The sequence below is a fragment of the Narcine bancroftii genome, chromosome 11 (genome assembly GCF_036971445.1).
Source record: "Narcine bancroftii isolate sNarBan1 chromosome 11, sNarBan1.hap1, whole genome shotgun sequence".
Classification (NCBI taxonomy): domain Eukaryota; kingdom Metazoa; phylum Chordata; class Chondrichthyes; order Torpediniformes; family Narcinidae; genus Narcine; species Narcine bancroftii.
This window is the reverse complement of record NC_091479.1, coordinates 17,953,166-17,974,267: the sequence shown is the minus strand read 5'-3', so window position 1 is coordinate 17,974,267 and position 21,102 is coordinate 17,953,166. Positions and strand designations below refer to the sequence as shown.

Genomic DNA, 21,102 nt, shown 5'->3' with positions numbered 1-21,102 from the left:
TTAAAATTCAATTCTCAATTATGAAGCCCGTCATCACCTCGTCTTAAATAAATTCGCTCTTCCATTGCTTCAATGGGCAGCAAATTGCACAGATTCACCATCCTCTGGGAAAAGCAGTTCCTCCTCATCTCCGTCCTAAATCTACACCCCTGGATCTTGAGGCTATATTCCCTCGTTCTAATTTCCCCCACTTACCTCTATCTTATCTATGCCTTTCATAAATTTTGTTCCTATAAGATCCCCTCTCATTCTTCTAAATTCTAGCGGATACAGTCCTAGATGATTCAACTCTTCTCATAGGTCAATCTCCTCATCTCTGGAATCAATCTGGTGAACATCCTCTGCACCGCCTCCAAAGCCGGTCCATCCTTCCTCAAGTTAGGAGACCAGAACTGCACACAGTCCTCCAGATGGGGTCTCACCAGTACTTTGTACAGTTCCAGCATAACCTCCCTGCTCTTAAATTCAATCCCTCTAGCAATGAAGACCAACATTCCATTTGCCTACTTGATAACCTGCTGCACCTGCAAACCAATCTTTTGCGATTCATGCACAAGCACTCCTACGTCTTTCTGCATGGCAGAATGCTGCAATCGCTTGCCATTTAAATAACATTCTTCCTTCCAGAGTGGATAACCTCACATTTGCCAACATTGGACTCCATCTGCCAGTCCCTTGCCCACTCATTTAACCTATCTGTACCTCTCTGTGGACTCTCCTCATTGCCTGCACAATTTGCTTTTCCACTCAATGTTGTGTCCTCGGCAAACCTAGATACACAGTACAGTTCCGTCTTCCAGATCGTTTATTTAGGTCGTGAACAGTTGCTGGCCCAACGCCGGCGCCCCGCTCACCACCAACTAGTCTAGAGACTAGATTTGGACTAGAGAGAGTTGCAAGAGTTCTACGAAACAACAGAGGAGCAGGTTTAATTGGGTTTATTTACAAGAACGTTAGACCAGGAGCAAAGAGGCAAAAGCTCTTGAAATTAACAATTTTGGTGCACTGATTTCAAATGAGATCACATACAACAGAGCTTTTTTCCCCCCAGTGGGTGAGGCAGAATTATTGGTACTGCAAAAAATCCCGTACTAGATGTACACGTACCGTAAATGCCGTTGCATAGGAAGACTCAAAACTAAAATTTTTACCTTAAAATTAGGATCGTCCTAGACGCTGGATTTAAAATTCTTACCTTGATGACAAAGTCTCAACTCTACCACCACCTGCCCGCCAGCTCCGACGCAATCTCGCGCACACCCCATTAGATATTTGTCTCAGCACTCCTCTGTGGGGTCCGTCCACCTTGTCAGCTTTGAACAGGCTTTAAACAGCCAATGGTAGTTTATTTTAAAATATCCTGTTACAAACCGCGCAGAAGGTACAGCAACAAAACTCTAATTTTATTTCTAATTCTTAAACTATAGTCTTAACTTTTAAACTATCCCTAACACTAAATCTATCCTCAGCTATGCACAGGTTTTATGTGTCTGTGTGTGTGATATACCCAGTCCATTACAGTCCAGGCCAAAATCTAGAAAGTTACTTCAAAGTTCATTCTTTCAAATTCAGTGTTGAAGAACAGACCTTTGAAATTTGATGATAAACTGATGGGGAGACGGGAGTTGTCGCTGCTACAGGCTCATGAATTCTCCTTGCGTTGCCTTTGAAGAAACGTCCATCCACACGAGCTGTGGACACAACACTCCTGGTCCTTTTGTAGGCGAGACTCGAACTGGGTAGCCTCCACGAAACTTCCAAGACCCTGGCACCGGTCTCTCTAAGTGACACACACAAAATGAAGGACTTTGCTTCCCAAAAAAGACCCTCCTGGCACAGGTCAACACACCGAAAAGGCCCAGTCGTTCACAGAACCGGCTTTGCTCTGAATTCCACCGAATGGCCGGTCACAAGAGCTGCTTCAAAAAGTGTTTTCTCTTCAGCATTAGAAAGGTTCTCCCTTTGCAAAATCGCAACGTCTTTGCAAATGATTCGAATCTGGAACAAATCTTCCCTCAGCTCTTCCAACGTGTTGAATTGTTGCTGGGCTGAGACCTGTGTTGCGTGTGTGAAATGTTAACGGTGACTATTCAGTTCCTCTTGTCTATACTATCCCTTACAGGGAATCACATTTTACTACAACAGGAGTTCGTAATAATCCAAATAAAATTTAAACCTTTAAATGATGATTTGGTATTAAAATATTGTGGTTTGTTTTTAACAGCATCCACTGGTCGGCGGTGGCGCCAGATTTTGGGGTGTCGTCTTGTACAAAGGGTATTGCTCAAAACAGAAATTTTAGGGAGAAATTCCAGGGTCGTCCCTTAGGTGGCACAGTTAGTGCAACGCTGTCACAGTGCCAGCGATTGGGACTAGGGTTTGAATCCCGTGCTGTCCGTAAGGAGGCTTGTATGTTCTCCCTGTGTCTGTGTGGGTTTCCTCCGGGTGCTTCAGTTTCCTCCCACTGTTTGAATCCTTCCAGGGGTTGTAGGTCAAATGGGTATAATTGGGCAACACAGACTCGTGGGCCAAAAGGGCCTGTTACTGTGCTCTATGCCTAAAGAAAATGTAGATAGTCGTCTTATGCAACAGCGTATACAGTAAACTAATGACAACAAGTTCTCCCTCTGTAGCAACCCATGATAGGACCCCAGGACTCACCCAATCGGGATCTGTCGGCTCCACCACAATGCGGTAGAAAGTCTGCTTCCCATCTTCACTCTCTTGAATGATGAGTTGGTCCTTTGGGAAACGTTTCAACAGTTGGCTGATCTCAGTCTCTCGGAGTTGCCGGGCAACCTCTTGCGTCAGCTCTGTGAGCTTCACTTCATCCTTGACCATGGCTGGCCGGGGGACGGGCGGTCGGATGAGGGAGCCCGGCGGCCTCAGGCTGAGCCGGGTGGGCTCGGGTTCCACAGGGTCCCTCAGAGGCGGCATCCTCTCAGGGTGCCAAAACCTGCACCGGTCTTCCATCACACAGTAACCAGACAGATAGTACCGGCACGGCCTCCTGGCTCTATCCCAGGGGCACTGAGTCTTAGGCACTCCAAACCGGGTTCGCCCCTGCGCACAGTGATCCTCAGCAAACCGGACCGTGCCGCCGTCCGCTGGACATTCCGCACCGCTCTGGCATTGGGAGATGCTTTCAGCGGGGCCGCCACTCTGGGTTTCAGGCACACTCGGCGGCTCCAGATGTTCGTGCAGAAATCGACACCTCCGGCCAAACTGACAGTACTTTCCCCGAGAGTAAAAGCGACAAACTGGTGGGTATGGATTCATGCTCCTGGGCTTTGACTGAGAAGTACTAGAGGTCCTGGTCTTTTCTGCCACATCACTAGCGTGAGGCAGAGTCTCGGATGCTGGGCTGTGTCCGACTTCCATTATTGCCAGGTTCTGTGGACAGAAATAGTAGCTGGGGTCAATGAGGAAATACCTGCACTCCAGACTAAAGATAATTGTGCTTGAATATCAGAATTCTCTCGACTTTTCAGCGTTAATTTTAATTTAGATGGACAGCATGGTAACAGGCCCTTTTGACCCACGAGCTCATGCTGCACCCAATTGCCTTTTGAACACTGGGAGGAAACCCGAGCACCTGGAGGAAACCTACGTGTGACAGATTATAGATGGTCTTGGCGAATATCTATTGCTGCAGGGTTTTGGGGTCGTAACAATACAAATTCATTAAAGAGTGCCAGATTTGAACTCCGGTCACTGGTGCTGTATCTATGTTGCACTAACCACCACACTAATTTATTAGGTAAACAGCACAGTAACTGGCCCTTCAAGCCCACAAGCCTGTGTGACCCAAATATCCCAATTAACCTTCAAATCCCATACTTTTGGAACGGTGGGAGGAAACCAGAGCACCCAGAGGAAACTCTCGCAGGCACAGGGAGAACTCTTTCTAAAGACAGTGCTGGAATTGAACCCTGACCGTTAGTGCTCTAACAGTGTTGGAAGCTCAACCTGAAACACAACTGCTTCTCTCTCCACCAGATACTAAGCGTTTCCAGCACTTTCTATTTTTAGGCCAACATTGGATGAAGGAAAAGGTGATTCACATGATGCATCAACTACCTGGTCTAGAGCTTAATGTTACAGGATAATCTAAAATCCCAGAACAAATTAAAAATTTGCAAGATTTCCAGTTACCATTTTCTCTGTTTTGTCTTTATCTCTTATAAAAGCCATTCATAGTGGAGGCCACAGCACATTTCGGCGGGGGGGGGGGGGGAGTGGGCGCATGGACTGAAATCCTAAATAATTTTCGTTTTATGTAGGAAATAGGAGAGAGGTCACATTTCAGATTTATTGTCAGAGCACTTACATACAACCCTGAGTTTTCTTCTTCTTGCGGGCCAGGCAGAATGACCACTAATTGGTAGCGCAAAAGATAAACTGTACACAACGTAAATGTGTAAACAAACTGACCGTGCAGTACAGTGAGAATTAAAATATCAATAAAATACAAAAGGGTTCTTAAATGAGTCCCTGATTGAATTTGCCGTTGAGGAGTCTGATGGTGGAGGGGTATCAGCTGTTCATGAACCTGGCGGTGTGAGTTTTGAGGCCCCTATAACTCTTTCCTGATGGCAGCAGCGAGAACAGAGCGTGTGCTGGGTGGTGAGGGTCCTTGGTGATTGCTGCTGCTCTCGGATGGCAGCGCTCCCTGTAGATGTGCTCAATAGTGGGGAGGGTTTTGCCTGTGATGTCTTGGGCTGCACCCACTACCTTTTGGAGGGCTTTCACTCAGGGGTATTGGTGTTCCCATAACAGACTGTGATGCAGCCCGTCAGCACACTTTTTACACACCTCTGTAGAAACTTGCCAGGGTTTCTGATGTCACAGAAGTACAGAAGAAATCAATTATATTTGACTGATTTACAGGGAAGGGACCCCATAAACTTAAGCAGAGACCTAAGGGGGCCAGAGCCAAAGAAAAGTTGAAAATGGCTGTCTTAAAAGACGATAGGATTTGCTAAACATGAATAGTATCTGACTATCACATGTGTCCCATTACCAGCTATGATGACAAGATTGACACAGTGGATATCTAGGCTTCTCCCAACCTGTATGATGAACCTCAACCACTAGATTATCTGGAATGGAGTTTATCAGGTAGGAATGTTTACCCTATCCCAACTTTGTTTTTCCCAGAGGGTGGTGAATCTGTGGAATTCGCTACCCATTGAAGCAGTGGAGGTGACCTCAGTAAATATATTTAAGACAACGTTGGATAGATTTCTACATAGTTAGGGAATTAAGGGATCTGGGGAAAAGGCAGGGAGATGAGCCAATCATCAGATCAGCCATGATCTCATTGAATGGTGGAGCAGGCTTGATGGGTCGGATGGCCAACTCCTGTCCATTTCTTTGTCTTAAATGACAGAGAGCACTTTTTAAAAAAAAAGAATGCTTCTGTCCCTCAGAATTACATAAAGATTCCAGAAAGTTGCTCTGGACCGATTAAATAGCCATTTGATCTTGAAGATGGTCAGTGGAGCGATCATACAACCCAGGCCTGTCTATCACAGTCAAGGCCAATGACCTCCTCATCAAACTTTATGAATGCATACATACCTAATAGCAAGAAATCTCAAATTCATAGTTTTGGATTTTGTGTGGCTCCACTTTTATAAAGAACAGCTAATGCTCTTCATTTTACATTTACTCAGCTTTTAAAAATAGAAAATATCCTTCTATTTTAGCCGCTAATTGCAGGATAATTAATCATCTGCACATCCCATTCCTCCCAAGCACGTGTACAGAGAAGCATTGACCAGTGGCATCACGAGGGTTGGTGTGACTTAGTACGGAAACTCATGGAGTCACCACTGTCCCTCCCGTGGACCTCCTCCCTTACCATTGTACAAATGTCACTATTAAATCATAATTCCTGACTAACAAAAACAAGACAAAAATCATGTGATTCGAGGCATCACTGTAATTGGGTATTAATGATAGAGAGCATTACAAGGCTCAAAAAGTAAATGAGCACAGAATTTTAGCTTTGTAGGTATATTGATACATGTAATCTGGGCTCACGAAATGTTTTTGTTGTTATAACCAACGACAGGGATATTTTTATAAAATATATTTCTGCTGAAACACTGCACAAAAATTTTAAAGACCGTCATTTTGGTGTCACCCCTCTGATGGTGTCAACCGGTGTGGTCAGCACCTCCCCCCTCCCCCCCCCACAAACGAGCGACGCCAGTGACATTGAGTGTGACAATGTCTGTTTACAGACATTCAAGGTCACTGAAACTTCAAACAATGAGATTTCCCAATTCACGATGCCAAATATCTAGTTTAAGCATTTGGCCATATTATCAAGGAGACATATTGTTTGGGGCTGTGCCAGAGGGAATATCTACAATCTCCGCAGTTAAAACCTGAAGTAAAAACACGAAGCTGGAGAAACTCAGCAGGTCAAACAGTTTGCTTTATATAGCAAAAATAAAGATACATAACCAATGTTTCTGGCTTGAATCCTTTGTCAAGGTACAGAAAAATGTCTGCAGGTGCCCAGTTCATACCTTGACGGAAGGTTCAAGTGGGTAACGTTGGTTGTGTATCTTTATTTTTGCTATATAAAGCAAACTGTTTGACCTGCTGAGTTTCTCCAGCTTCGTGTTTTTAACTTCAATCACAGTGTGTGCAGACTTTCGTGTTTTCCTAGTTAAAACCCGAAATCTGAAGAAAGCTCGACAGACGTCAGAAACCATTTAAGCTCCAGCCCTGTGAAAAGGAGAGCAAAAAAGCAGCAGATATTGGAAAACTGAAATACAAACAGGAAATGTCGGCCAAACAGAATCAGGGAGGGTGAAAAGATTGATGGTTCAGATCAACAATGGAAGACATCAACCTGATACATTTCATTTAGAGTAAAACACAAAAGTCTGTAGAGACCGTGACTGAAGTAAAATCACAAAGCTGGAGAAACTCAGCAGGTCGAACAGTGCAAGATACCTTGATGAAGGGCTCAAGCCCAAACTGCTGGTTCTGTATCTTTATCTTTGCTACATAAAGTGCACGGTTTGACCTCCAGCGCTGTTTTTATTTTGATAGATTGAATCTGTTTCTTGCACTTCAGATGTGACCTGGCTCAAGAGGCTCTGTGACTTGCTGAGTTTCTCCTGCACTTTTGCGTATTTACTACAATCACAGTGTTTTGTTCACGAGTTCAAGATTTTGATTCACTGGTTGTAATATCTCGTGCTTATGAAAGGAATATTTGTTACTGTGCACCCTAGGCAAGAACACAACTTTTTAGATTTCAGATTTATTGTCAGAGTACAATATATAACATCACCTACAACCCTGAGATTCTTTTTTCCTGCGGGTCAGGCTGAATTACCACTTACTGGCAGTGCGAGAAAAAAAAGAGACAGTGCATGCAAGTAAACAAATGCAGACGAACTGATTGGGTTTTTTTTCCTCTCCTCCCGCTGCACTGCCAAATCAATAAAGTGCAAAAGTCAGGGTCCGAGAATAAAACCCCTGATGGAGTTTGTGGTTGAGGAGTCTGATGGGTGGAGGGGGAGCAGCTGTTCCAGAACCTGGTGGGTGTGGGTCTTGGGGCCCCTCCACTTCTCTCCTGATGGCAGCAGCGAGAGCAGAGATCCTTGACGATTGCTACTGCCCTCCGACCCGGAGACGTCCTTGACGGTGGGAGAGTTTTTCCCCTCCAGAAGGCAATAATGCTGGTTCTGTTTGCCTCGTGTTTCTCCAGCGATCTCTCTCTCTTCAATCACGGTTGTCTGCGGACTGTAAATCATGTCCACTGCCTTTTGCAGGGCTTCTCGCTAAGGGGTCCGGGTGTGCCTGAACCAGGAAGGCGATGCAATTGGGTCTGCAGACGTTTGCCAGGGTTTCCTCAGTTTTTAATCTAAACCTGGATGGAGGAAGCGCAACTCCTTGGAAACTTCGGGCAAATGGGGTGTGGCAGGAGGTATCTGAGCAAGTCTCCCCCCCCCACACCCCGCAACCCCGTCCAGAAGCCACGGGAGGAGGTGGCTCAGCAGCAGGTCGAGAGCTCGGCCTCCCCAGGGCACAACTGCTAGGAGAACAGGGGGTGAGGGCCGGCAGTCACGTCACGGACGGGCCCAGAGAGGACAGGCCCAGGAACGGGCCCAGAGAGGACAGGCCCAGGAACGGGCCCAGAGAGGACAGGCCCAGGAACGGGCCCAGAGAGGACAGGCCCAGGTCCAGAGAGGACAGGCCCAGGACCGGGCCCAGAGAGGACAGGCCGGGCCCAGAGAGGACAGGCCGGGCCCAGAGAGGACAGGCCGGGCCCAGAGAGGACAGGCCGGGCCCAGAGAGGACAGGCCGGGCCCAGGTCCAGAGAGGACAGGCCGGGCCCAGAGAGGACAGGCCCAGGCCCGGGCCCAGAGAGGACAGGCCCAGGCCCGGGCCCAGAGAGGACAGGCCCAGGACCGGGCCCAGAGAGGACAGGCCCAGGTCCAGAGAGGACAGGCCCAGGTCCAGAGAGGACAGGCCCAGGTCCAGAGAGGACAGGCCCAGGACCGGGCCCAGAGAGGACAGGCCGGGCCCAGGTCCAGAGAGGACAGGCCGGGCCCAGAGAGGACAGGCCCAGGACCGGGCCCAGAGAGGACAGGCCCAGGCCCGGGCCCTCAGCGCCGAGCCTCCCCCCTCCCCCACCCCCCACGGCCACTTCCTTGTACCACGGCCAGAGCCGCCATTTACCTTCGCCAGCCGGAGCCACAGGACACACGGACCGGCTCCCGCCACAATCTCTTCCCCCCCCACCCCCCGGACGAGTCCCCGCCCGGCACCGACTGCGCCTGCGCCGCCAAGGTCCGCCCCCGACTGCGCCTGCGCCCATCGTTCCCCTCTGGGCTCCATTTTCCACTGCGCCTGCGTGTTCGAGGAGGGTGCCCGAGAGCGCCGGCAGCACGGGTGCCTGCGCAGTCCTGTGGGGACGGGGCGACGATCACAAGTACGCACGCGTCGAAGCTGGCGCCGGCTCCCTACGTCCTGTCGTGCGCATGCGTGCCAATGTATCCGTCTGGCAACATTCATGTGGTGACTGGAGTCATTGCCCGCACAATGTTCCATTGAAGACAGAATCTAACCACATAACTTTACATGCAATGGTATGACCATCACCAGTACAATCTCTGGCAGCTTACCATTGATCAGTTCAACTTCAACTCAATTTATTGTCACCGATTGGACAAGAACAACCCAACAAAACAGCATTCTCCGGTCCTTGGTGCAAAACATGCAGACACACAACCAGACAAGACACACATACAGACAAACAATACATAGACAGGGCAAGTATTCATGTATACGAATAAATTGTCTTATGAATACGAGAGTCTTGGAGGGTGAGTGTGGTTGTTCAGCCTTCTCACTGCCCGTGGGAAGAATACTCCTGTTTCTTTTTCCTGATGGGAGCAGCTAGAAGTTGCTCTGTGCCGGGTGGAAGGGATCCTCAATGATTTTCCGTGCCCTCTTCTGCCAGCGATGGGGAAAGAGATCCCTTTCTCTGCACTGCACTGTGATGCAGCCGACCAGGTCGCTCTTGATAGAGCTCCTGTAGAAGGTTGGCACACTGCCCGCTTCAGACTTCTCAGGAGGTTCAGTCACTGTTGCGCCTTCCTGACAAGTGAGGAGATGTGTAGATCACAAGCTAGGAGAACACCAAGGCACTTGAGGCTCTCCACTGCAAGGTACTGGAGGATGGTCATTCCTGGTCCTCATGAAGTCCATGATCATCTACTTCGACTTGTCCATGGTGAGACTCAGTTCCAACTTGACCAGCTCCATAGACACCGTGCCTATAAGATCTGGTCAGGAGGTGGGTTTCCCACAGGGAATGGAAGTCCCATAATGTTCATAATGTTTAAACTGTGGTTTATCCAGTTATCACCACAGGCTTCCAGCGACACAGTGAAGGATGAGTGTAAAACCTTTCCACAGGCCACATCTGGAATTAAAAATAAAAACACAATGCTGGAGAAACCCAGCAGGTCAAACCGTGTACTTTATAGATACATAACCAACATCTCGGGTTTGAGCAATATGTGGCCTCCTCTACATTGGAGAGACTGGACGGAGACTGGGAGATAACTTCTCTGAGCACCTTTGTCCGAATCAGTAACAGGGATCTCCCAGTGGCCGACCACTTCAATTCTGCGCCCTACTCCCGCGCTGACAATGCGTGCCCATGGCCCCTTGTTCTCTCAAACCCACACCATCCGTAAATGAGTGGAGCAACACCTAATTTTCCGACTGGACTCTTTGCAACTGGAAGGCCTTAACACCAACTTCTCCGGTTTCTGCCAGCCCGTTCCCCATTCTCCCTCTCTTCCCCATTCCCCCTGTCTCCTTATTCAGAAGCCCACCTACCCTTTGCTCACACCTTGATGACGGGTTCAGGCCCAAAACGCTGGTTCTGTATCGTTTATCTTTGCTCCATAAAGAATCTGCTGAGTTTCTCCAATGTTGTTTTTATTATGAGCAAAATGTCAGTAGGTGCCTGAATATACATAGACGATAGATTGTAATGCAATACAATGCTGGAGAAACTCAGCTTTGTGTGAACTCAAATTTGTACTTTTCCATTGTATGTCTAATGTTCCAGCACAGCCACGTGGTGGCAGAAGAGACCAACAAATGGAACCAGTTACTTTTCTCACTATGGACATTCAGCGTCACGAGAAACACTTGGACCATTCCGGTCACATCCATCCTCAACGTTTTTCTCAGACAGAATTTGAATCACAAGTTACCAAAATCTGGATAAAGGAATTTCATAAAGGAGGAAAGAGAAAAGTCAAACAGGAAAGTCCGCAGACACCGTAAAAACTCGACGCTGGAGAAACTCCAGCGCCATTTCTTCTTTGGCTTGGCTTCGCGGACGAAGATTTATGGAGGGGGTAAAAGTCCACGTCAGCTGCAGGCTCGTTTGTGGCTGACAAGTCCGATGCGGGACAGGCAGACACGGTTGCAGCGGCTGCAGGGGAAAATTGGTGGGTTGGGGTTGGGTTTTTCCTCCTTTGCCTTTTGTCAGTGAGGTGGGCTCTGCGGTCTTCTTCAAAGGAGGTTGCTGCCCGCTGAACTGTGAGGCGCCAAGATGCACGGTTTGAGGCGATATCAGCCCACTGACGGTGGTCAATGGGGCAGGCACCAAGAGATTTCTTTAGGCAGTCCTTGTACCTTTTCTTTGGTGCACCTCTGTCACGGTGGCCAGTGGAGAGCTCGCCATATAACACGATCTTGGGAAGACGATGGTCCTCCATTCTGGAGACGTGACCCACCCAGCGCAGCTGGATCTTCAGCAGCGTGGACTCGATGCTGTCGACCTCTGCCATCTCGAGTACTCGACGTTAGGGATGAAAGCGCTCCAATGGATGTTGAGGATGGAGCGGAGACAACGCCATTTATAGAGCCAAGATAAAGATACATCACCAACATTTCATAAGAAATAGGACCAGGTGCTGGCCATTCAGCCCATCAAGCCTGCTCCACCATTCAATGAGATCATGGCTGATCTGATGACAGGCTCATCTCCACCGACCTGCCTTTTCCCCAACTTCTCTATCCAACCTTGTCTTAAATATAACCTTGTCTTAAATATACTCCACTGCTTCACCTCCCTCTGGGAAAAGGAGTTCCTCCTCATCCCCGCCTTGGATCTTGAATCTAAATCCCTTAGTTCTGGTCTTCCCCACCAATAGAAACAACCTAAGGTATAAAGATTTCATCAATGCACAACAGAAATGTAGGCAGGCTGCTGTCAGCAGTCCTCGAAATTAATTTTTAAAATATTTTGGACATACAGTGCGATAACAGGCCATTTCAGTCCACATGTCCATGCCGCCCATTAACCTTCAACCCCCAGTACATTTCGAACGGTGGGAGGAAACCGGAGCCCCAATACAGACACAGGGAGAACATATAAACTCCTTACAGACAGCGTGGGATTTGAGCCCCAGTCCCAATCGCTGCGCCAACCATGCGATGAATAAAATCTGGGATGTGGGTAAAGGTGGGGCATGGAGTCATGCAGCCATGACTCAGTCCCTTCAGCTGATATACGAAAGGGCGCATCCCACCCTGGCCTCCCCGTTCCTGTCGGGAAGAAGGTACACGAGTTTGAAAAGGCGCACTTCCGGATCAAGGACAATTGCTTTCGTGCAGTCCTCCTTCTCTTGAATGGGGCTCAGGTTAGCAATGAATGACATCTTCCACCGTTTGCTGTGCTTGCCCCTTTACTGTCATTTAAACAGTCACTTTCTTTCTCTCTCCAACAACCTTCTGAACTATGTAGGGAATAGCACTCAAAACAGACTGCATCTCGGACACATACATTTCAAAGCCCAACTGGAGTAATCTACTGATCTTGGTAGGGTTGGCGAAGGAGAGCAAGCAGAGGACTGGAGATGAAAAGTTTGTGAAGTTCCATTGCCGTCTGGCGTCCAAGGACAACCGATGTATGCAGGGGTTATCGTGGACAGACGCAGTGTGACTCATGCCAGCAACAGTCAAACCCATGGTACCCTATGGGGATGGACGGGTGCCGGATACGTCCAGTTGCTTGAGACTTACTCTTACAATTGCCCAACTAAAACTGCCTCGTGATCTGCTTGCTGATTTCTGCTCACCAGACAGGTCTAATACCCATGTTGAATCTTGAGTATGCTAAGCCGGCCATTTGAAAAAGAACACGACCTCAATGCTCATCCTCTTGTGGAAATCCTTTCCTTTATCTTGCACACGGGTCCTGATGTGCAACCTCCTTCTAACCTTTCCAAACAAAACCATTCAGAGATGGGTCGAGTAAGGGCCACCTTGCAGAAAGTAAGAGTATGACGTCGCTCAACATTTATCGCTGTCAGATCTCGCATACAACAGCTTAATTTTCCAAGACTGAGCCTTAATGTCGATGAGCCAACGTTAAAATTCCTCCTTAAGCACTGTACGACTTGCACCTTTTTCCAGTCTCTTGCACATCTCCCATCTTCTGCTCAAAGGAAAGGTCTCCAGGGTGACACTGTTGGCGGAGCAGTTAGAGCAACGCCTGTACAGGGCCAGCGATCAGGACCAGGGTTCAAATCCTGCACTGTCTGCAAGGAGTTTGTATGTTCTCCCCGTGACTGTGTGGGTTTTCTCCGGAAAGGTGGGGGCCTCCGGTTTCCTTCCAGAGGTGTAGGATAATTGGGTGTAAATTGGGCTGCATGGACTCGTGGGACAAAATGGCCTGTCACCGTTCTGTAAAAAAAATTAAATTACGTTTGCCTGGTTGTTTTACTTTCAGCAATGGTAACGGTTAGATCAGTGGTTCTCAACCATTTTCTTTCCACTCACATCCCACTTTAAGTAATCCCTATGCCATCGGTGCTCTGTGATTAGTAAGGGATTGCTTAAGGTGGGATGTGGGTGGAAAGAAAATTTGAAAACCACTATTTTAATCGTACCTCATTGACTCGTTATGTGCACGGTTTCAGAACGCCAAAGGAAATGGGTCAATGACCATTTTTCTCAAGCAAAATATTTCAGTAATAATTGGGTCTAGAGCAGTGATTCTCAACCTTCCCTTCCCAACCATATCCTACCTTAAGCAATCCCTTACTAATCACAGACCACTGATGGCATAGGGATTATTTAAAGTGGGATGTGAGTGGAAAGTAAAAGGTTGAGAACCACTGGGTTGGGGGAGGGGGGTAATTGTCCAAAATAATGTCCTGCGAAAATTAATCTGATTATTTATGTTGGTCACAAGGTTGAAACCAGTTGCAGGTGTCACCTGGTGCATGAGTAATGGATTGGCAAACTAACAGCGAGGCACACCAATTTTAAATTTGCGCATTTTTACCCATTATTTTATTTTATTCTTATTTAATTTTATTTTCCTTGATTTTTTTTGCCAGTTGCTTGAATTCCATATTCTGGGGTAATGTCAATTGGGTGACACATACTCGTGGCTGGAAGAGCCTGTTACCGTGCTGCATGTGTAAATTAAAAATAATTATAAAGGAACATTTTGGGCTGGGGGGGACTTGTACGTAAATGCTGAATGACTCGCTTTGTGGATGTTAATGAAAATAAATATTTGAAGATTGTGGAAGAGGGTCTGCAAACTAATGATCTGAATCTTGGTGCTGGATTTGCTTTGCTGTCATTTTAATTACTACAGGTACACAATCCTTTATCCAGAACCCTTGGGGGACAGTGTGTTCCGAATTTCAGATTTTTCCAGATTTCAGAACAAAAGCCAACTGCCCCAGATTTAAGTCCACCCGAATTGAGCTGCTGTATCCACTCCCTTCCAGTCGCGCTGGTGTCTCTCTCCCCCTCGCCCACCCGAGTTGCACTGCCATCTCTCTCCCCTGCCCGAGTCACGCTGCAGTGTCTCTCCCCCACCCGCCTGAGTCGCGCTGCCGTCTCTCTCCCCCTCGCCTGGCCGAGTCACGCTGCCGTCTCTCTCCTCCCCCCACCCCGTCCGAGTCGCGCTGCTGACTCTCCCCCCATGCCCACCCGAGTCACGCTGCCGTCTCTCTCCTCCCCCCACTCCGCCCGAGTTGCACTGCCGTCTCCCCCCCCCCATGCCCACCCGAGTCACATTGCTGTCTCTCTCGCTCTCCCTCCGCTGTACCAGCACCAAGAAAAAAATGTCGGTTTTTGGAGCTTTCCGGATTTTAGATGTCCGGATAAAGGATTGTGTACCTGTAGTTAGATCCATAATCAGTCAGTCTCAAGTCAAGGGTGGGCAAACTGCTTGGCTGCATTGTCAAGGACAATAAAAATCTTATTTGGCAGAAGTAGCCACACATCCCTTCTTAGATTAGCAGCCCAAACCTGTACACGATACAAGTGGTGTCTGACTGGTTCCATCACTGTCTGGTACGAAAGTACCAATGCACAGGATAGGAAAAGTTGTGAACTCACCCAGCACCATCACAGGCACCAGACTCCACTTCAAGAGGCGGTGTCTTAAGAAAGCAGCCTCTCTCCTCAAGGACCCCCACCACCACCTAATGCCATCTACAAGTTTGTCAATGACACCACTGTTGTTGGCAGAATCACAAATTGCAACGAGGAAGCGTACAGGAGGGAGAAAGATCAGCCCGTTGAATGGAGTAAAGACAACAACCTTGCGCTCAATGTTAGCAAAACCAAGGAGATGACTGTGGACTTCAGGAGGAAGTCAGGGGAACACGACCCAGTCCTCATCCAGGGCTCAGCAGTGGAGAGGGTCATGAACTTCAAATTCATGGGTGTCAACATCTCTGAGGATCTGTCCTGCAGCCTCCACGTTGATGCAATCACAAAGAAGGCTCGTCAGCGGCTATACTTTGTGAGGTGTCTGAGGAGATACAGTATTGTAAACAAAGACTGTCATAAACCTCTACAGGTGGACCCTGGAAAGCATTCTGGCTGGTTGCATCACTGCCTGGTAATGGAGTTCAAGACAAGAATAACCACCAGAGGGTTGGTAACTCGGCCTGCGACATCACAGGCTATGAGGCAGTGTCCTAAAAAAGCAGCCTCTCCCCTCAAGGGCCCCCACCACCCAGGCCTTCACTCTACTACCATTGGGGAAAAGGTACAGGAGCCTGAAGACGAGCACTCAGTGGCACGAGGACGGCTTCTTCCCCTCTGCCATCAGATTCCTGAATGGGCAACGAACCACATTTTCTCCCTCACCTCTTCTCTTCTAAGGCATTAATTAATTAATTTTAAAAAAAATCTAATTTATAGTAATTTTGCACTGCCACAAAACGACGAATTCGTGACATGTAAATTTTGATTTTCATCAGTGCCTCAACATTCCCTCAAGATGAATGCGAGCGTTGCCTTTGCTCTCCTGAAGTTAGTGCCAGACGTCTTTGTTTTGCTGACACCGAGGGAGAGATGGTTATCGGCACCACCAGACTCTCTATTTCCTTTCAATACTCTGTCTCGTCCTTGTTTGAGATCTGCACGATGATTAGTAGCTTCTGGAGTTAGGGCTGCCTTTGGCCACACGTAACCGAGTGTAGAGGATTATCGCGGACGAGGAGGAGGTGTTGTCCTCAGCGATTGCGTCTACGGGTCGGGAAGATGAGAATGCAGTTGCAGAATGGGATGATGATACCCACGTCTTGGGAGTTTTGGCACGAGTTGACTTGGAACATTGTTGTCACCTCATCACAGGAAGGACGTGGAAGATTTGGAGAAGATGCAGAGGAGAGATTCCAGGACGTGGCCCAGATTGGAGAACACGTCTCTATGAGGCAAGGTTAAAAGAGTCCATGGACAAACCAGCTGGTGGTCCTGGAAAATGGGGACACAGAGTGCACGCGCTTGTTGGTAGTCCTTGAAAACCGGGGCACCAAGTCCATAGAGTTAATAGAGATTATGAGGGTGCCTCACAGGAGTCTTCAGGCTCCTGTACCTTGAAAACCGGGGTCAAAGTCCATAGAGTTAATAGAGATTATGAGGGTGCCTCACAGGAGTCTTCAGGCTCCTGTACCTTGAAAACCGGGGCACCAAGTCCATAGAGTTAATAGAGATTATGAGGGTGCCTCACAGGAGTCTTCAGGCCTTGCCAGGGGTGGTGGTGGAGGCTGGAACAATAGGGACATTTAAAAGACAGGCTCATGGATGCATGAACAATTGAGGGTTATGGGTGCGAGGTGGGGAAGGTTTAGATTGTTGAGGTCTACATAGTGTAGGTCAGCACAACATCGTGGGCCGAAGGGTCCACGTTCTCACATTCGCTTGAATTGTGATCCACACGGGGCTACAGACCAAATCCTGGACATTGAAGTTGGAGCTCAATGATCGCCAAGAGCTTTTCTTTTGGAGAGGTGTGCATCTGGAGCTCGGGGTCACCGATGGTTTGGTTTGAAAGCTGCAGGAGCGCTGGAGGCGAATCCACGGGCAGTGAATCTGGTGGGAGGGGGGATGGGGAGGGGAGTCTCCTCTGCTTCTCTTTCTCTGACTGTAAGGGGCACTGGGCAATTTCTGCTGATGGCAAATCTTTTAGGGTTTTTAAGATGGCGCAATCAATGAAATTGGCCCTTACACAGGCAGGAATTTTGAGTCGATTCCTGCACCGCGATTTATCCCAGCAGGGCCTCTACTACTTTCCAGGGGAAGCCTGCAGACTAAATCACACCGCAAAATTCACCTCATGAATTCGATGTCCAGCTGATGACTCGGGCCACGCTGCTCCACGTAAAAGCACTGGTGACCAACGCGCACAAGAACTTGAAGGATAAACGACCACAAGGTGAGTCATAATGTTAATTTACGTTAAATTTTTCACAGACTTTGCTGTCTAAAATAAAACTTTTGTCTGCCTTAAGGTAGACTGAAGGAAATTTTGTGTAATACACAGTTTGCTTCAATTAAAAAATCTTGAATCTTTTTTTTAGTAATTCTAAAGATTAAAATTGAACAAAACGTTATGAAATTAGGTGCAAAATTCTCTCTCTCAAAGGCAGGAATGAAATGAAAATGTACTAGTTTATTTTCCCAGTTGCAGCACTCAAGATCAATCATGGAATTTGAGCACCTAATTTCGGAATTATCCATCAACCAAGAGAGAGAGAAAAAAATAATTCTGAGAAAGGGCTTCACCTCAGAAAGAATGAGCACCGGTTTCCCGGAGTGCACAGACAGACTGACACTAACTGGCTTGAAATGCAACAACAGGGTGCGTGGAGCGGACCTGGGGAGACAGGCTGTCTGGCACTCCTGTCACCAACAGAAACAGAGCCCAGCACAAAATGGATGATCCTGCCAGACAAATAGAGAGAGAGCTGACCCGCGGGGAGCCCTGCGTTCAGACCACCAAGTCGAGACCAGCGCCAAAGCAGAGATTTGGAAACAGTAGCAAGTACCAGGGGGGAATCTATTTAAGGCGAGTGGAGGAAAGTTTAGGGGAGACGTCAGAGGCAAGTTGCTTTTTAAACTCAGAGAGTGGAATGCCTCGCCAGGGGTGGTGGTGGAGGCTGGAACAAAGCTGACTCTTAGATCGGCACATGGGTTATGGTTGGGAAGGGGAGATTTTTCAATAATATTCCAATAAAACAGTGGTACTGTACATACTCATGTTATAGTCGAATTTTTGGGCCATGTGGGGGGAGAAACACTTTTACACGGGTCAAACTTTTGACCTTGGTAAATACCTGCGTCGGTCAAGACATCGGGAGCCATGTGGGGGGGGGGGGGAGAAACACCTTTACACGGTTCAAACTTTTGACCTCGGTAAATATCTGCGTCGGTCAAGACATCGGGAGCTCGGATAGCCAAGACCAGGTGGTAACACCTCGTTCAGGGTGTTGAGAGTTCAGATGGCAGGCGGCTGGGGCCCAGATCCACTGTCGGGGCATCAGACGCTCAGATGGGAGAACAGTTGGAGCTGTGAGTGGCTTTACCAGCTGTGCCAATACACTGCCCAATCTTAAATCCATTTTTTCCCCCTTTCAGTGGGCAGGCGGCCAGGGCGACAGGAGGGGAGCCTGCGGCCGGGGCGACAGGAGGGAAGCTTCAGTGGGCGGGGCAACAGGAGTTTCAGTGGGCAGGAGGCTGGGGTGAGGGTCTGCAGTCAGGAGCTCCGGTGGGTGGGCGGCCAGGGTGAATATCCGCTGTCGGGGTATCGGGTGCCCTGACTGTTCTCCCATATAAAAACATCAGATTTTTGGGGCAAATTTGGGAGGGCGGGTGTCGTCTATGACACAGTATGGATGATTACACAAATATACAGTAGCTAAATAATTGTGGTTCTGTTATCTCAGAGTAAAACGCAAGGACTTAAAACTGAATTTAAAAAAAAATGTTTCCCCAATGATCTCATTTTGCTTAGAGACCGAAATCCTGTGACATTGCTCAAGAATCTTGCACTGGACTACCGGTCTCCAAACCAAAATGGATAAGTCTGGGCAGAATTTGGCACCACCTGGTAAAGCCACTCTCAGCTCCAGGAACCCATGTCCTTCTCACCTCCGGCACTGCCGGGTGTGGTTGGCACGCCTTGAGCACATTGGTGGGTGAGAAACTGGGGGGAGGTGGAATGTGGGAGGAATAACTAACAATTAGGAATCAGATGGTGCTGGAGGGCTGAAGGGCTCATTACACATCAAGGGACCTTCAGCCAACAATGTTGTCCAAATCTATACATACATCTAAAAATAAAAACTACACCTTCCTACCTCATAACCCTCATTTTAGCTTTCACCCATATGTCTAAAGAGTCTCTCAAATACCCCTAATGTATCAACCTCCACCCCTAGCAAGGCATTCCAGGCACCCGCAACTCTCTGAATAAAAGAAACATACCCCGACGTCTTCTCTAAACCTTCCTCCTTTCACTTTGTCCAGTCGTCCTCTGGTGTTTGCTACTCCCGCCCTGGGGTAAAAGCGCCGGCCGTCCATCTTATCTACGCCTCTCAGAATCTTGCAGACCTGTTAAGTCACCGCTCACCCTTCTTCTCTCCAAAGAGAAAAGCCCCGAGCTTTTAAAAAATATTTTTATTAATATTTAAAGTGTAAACAATTGAACTATTACACAATGTGCAACATAATTAAAAGGAATTTTTCCCCTAAATATGGACACGATTCAAAAATTCAGAGCACGTTGGTAATAAGATATCAAAGCATAGCATCAAAAAATGCAACCCAAAGGAGAAAAAGATGAAATTATAAATTCTTTTCAAGAAAGTTTTAAAATTTATATTAAAAGTTTACAGCTCCTTTTACAATTTTATCAATGTTCACATTATTCGCAGTTGAACAAAACAGTTATCTATTATATTATCAAAAGGAAAAAAAAGTCACAGCTCTGCCAACCTTGCCTTGTATTTTCCAATCCAGGCAACATACTGGTGAATCTCCTCTGTACCCTCTCCATAGCTTCCACATCCTTCCTGTAATGAAGTGACCATCTAAGTTTGGTCTCAACAGAGAGTGACAGAGCTACATCACGGCCTCATGTCTCACAAACTCGATCCCCAGCTAATACACCTACTCAACTCTCCTATCGACCTGCATCTTTGAGAGATCCATGGATTTGGACCCCAAGATCCCTGTTCTTCCACGTGGTTAAATATCCCGCAATTATCCATGGACTCTGCCTTCAAGTTTGACCTTCCAAAATGCCCGGGTTTATCTTCACACTTGTCCAGATTGAACCCCATCTGTCCCAACTCTGGACCGTCTAAATCCTGTTGTAACCTGTGGCCACCTTTAGCATCATCTGTAACTCCTCCAACCTTTGTATCATCCGCAAACTTACCAAACCACCCCTCTGCATCATTTTTTAAAAAATCACGGAGGGGGGTCCCAGGACAGTTCTCTGCGGAACTCCACTGGTCACTGACCTCCGGGCAGAATATTTTCTGTCCTTGATTGCTCTCTGCTTTCTATCGCCAAGCCAATTCTGAATCTACACAGCCAAGGTTCCATGGCTCACGACTTTCTGAACACAGGGAGCTTTGTCAAATGCCTTAATAAAATCTACTGCCTTACCTCCTCAAAAAGACCCCTCATAATTAGGCTCATTAGGCACAAAGCCCCGCTGCCTGTCCCTGAAAAAACTGCACTTCCCCAATACTTGCTCATAGCTCCTCTCCAATTGTTTGAATACCACTGATGCAAGACACACTTGTCTACAATTTCCAGGATTCTCCCCATTAGCTTTTATTCTTTAAAAAAAAACAACCAGGAGTCCACATTTGCCTTCTCCAATCCTCCTGCACCTCCCAAGGAGGACACAAAGATCATTGCCAGAGCCCCAGCAATCTCTTCCCTCCCATTCCCATAGCAAACCTGTGGTATATCTTGTCCAGTCATGGGATCTTATCAATCCTAATGTTTTTAAGAGGATCTAGTACTTAGGACCTCCTCCGACTCCAGGCACAGGCTGCGTCCTTTATCCTCACACGGCCCTACCATTACTCTCATTATCCTTCTCTTCTTCTTGTAAGCGTAGAACGCCTTGGGATTTCCCTCTATCCTACTTGCAAGGCCTTCTCAAGCCCCCTTGTAGACCTCCTCAAGTTCCTTCCTGGTTACCACACAATTCTCATGAACCCTTCCTGTTCCTAAATCTGCTTCCTTCCTGCCCTTTAACTAGCC

The 21,102-nt window shown here is 47.7% G+C and overlaps 1 protein-coding gene across 2 annotated transcripts in view; it reads right to left on the bottom strand.

The window, feature by feature from the left end:
* Nucleotides 1-21,077, bottom strand: part of LOC138745570 (uncharacterized) — a 72,860-nt gene extending 51,783 nt beyond the window's left edge. Inside the window, exons 1-2 of one of the 2 annotated variants that reach the window (XM_069902751.1) lie at nucleotides 19,306-21,077; nucleotides 2,662-3,393 (exon numbers count right to left, since the gene is read on the bottom strand). In XM_069902751.1, the coding sequence (XP_069758852.1) occupies nucleotides 2,662-3,393; nucleotides 19,306-19,401 (828 nt within the window). In that variant the 5' untranslated portion in view covers nucleotides 19,402-21,077. Of the gene's footprint in view, nucleotides 1-2,661; nucleotides 3,394-8,712; nucleotides 8,776-19,305 lie in introns of those variants that run through there. The other variant, XM_069902752.1, reaches the window with a different exon arrangement.
* Between the last annotated feature and the right edge of the window lie 25 nt (nucleotides 21,078-21,102).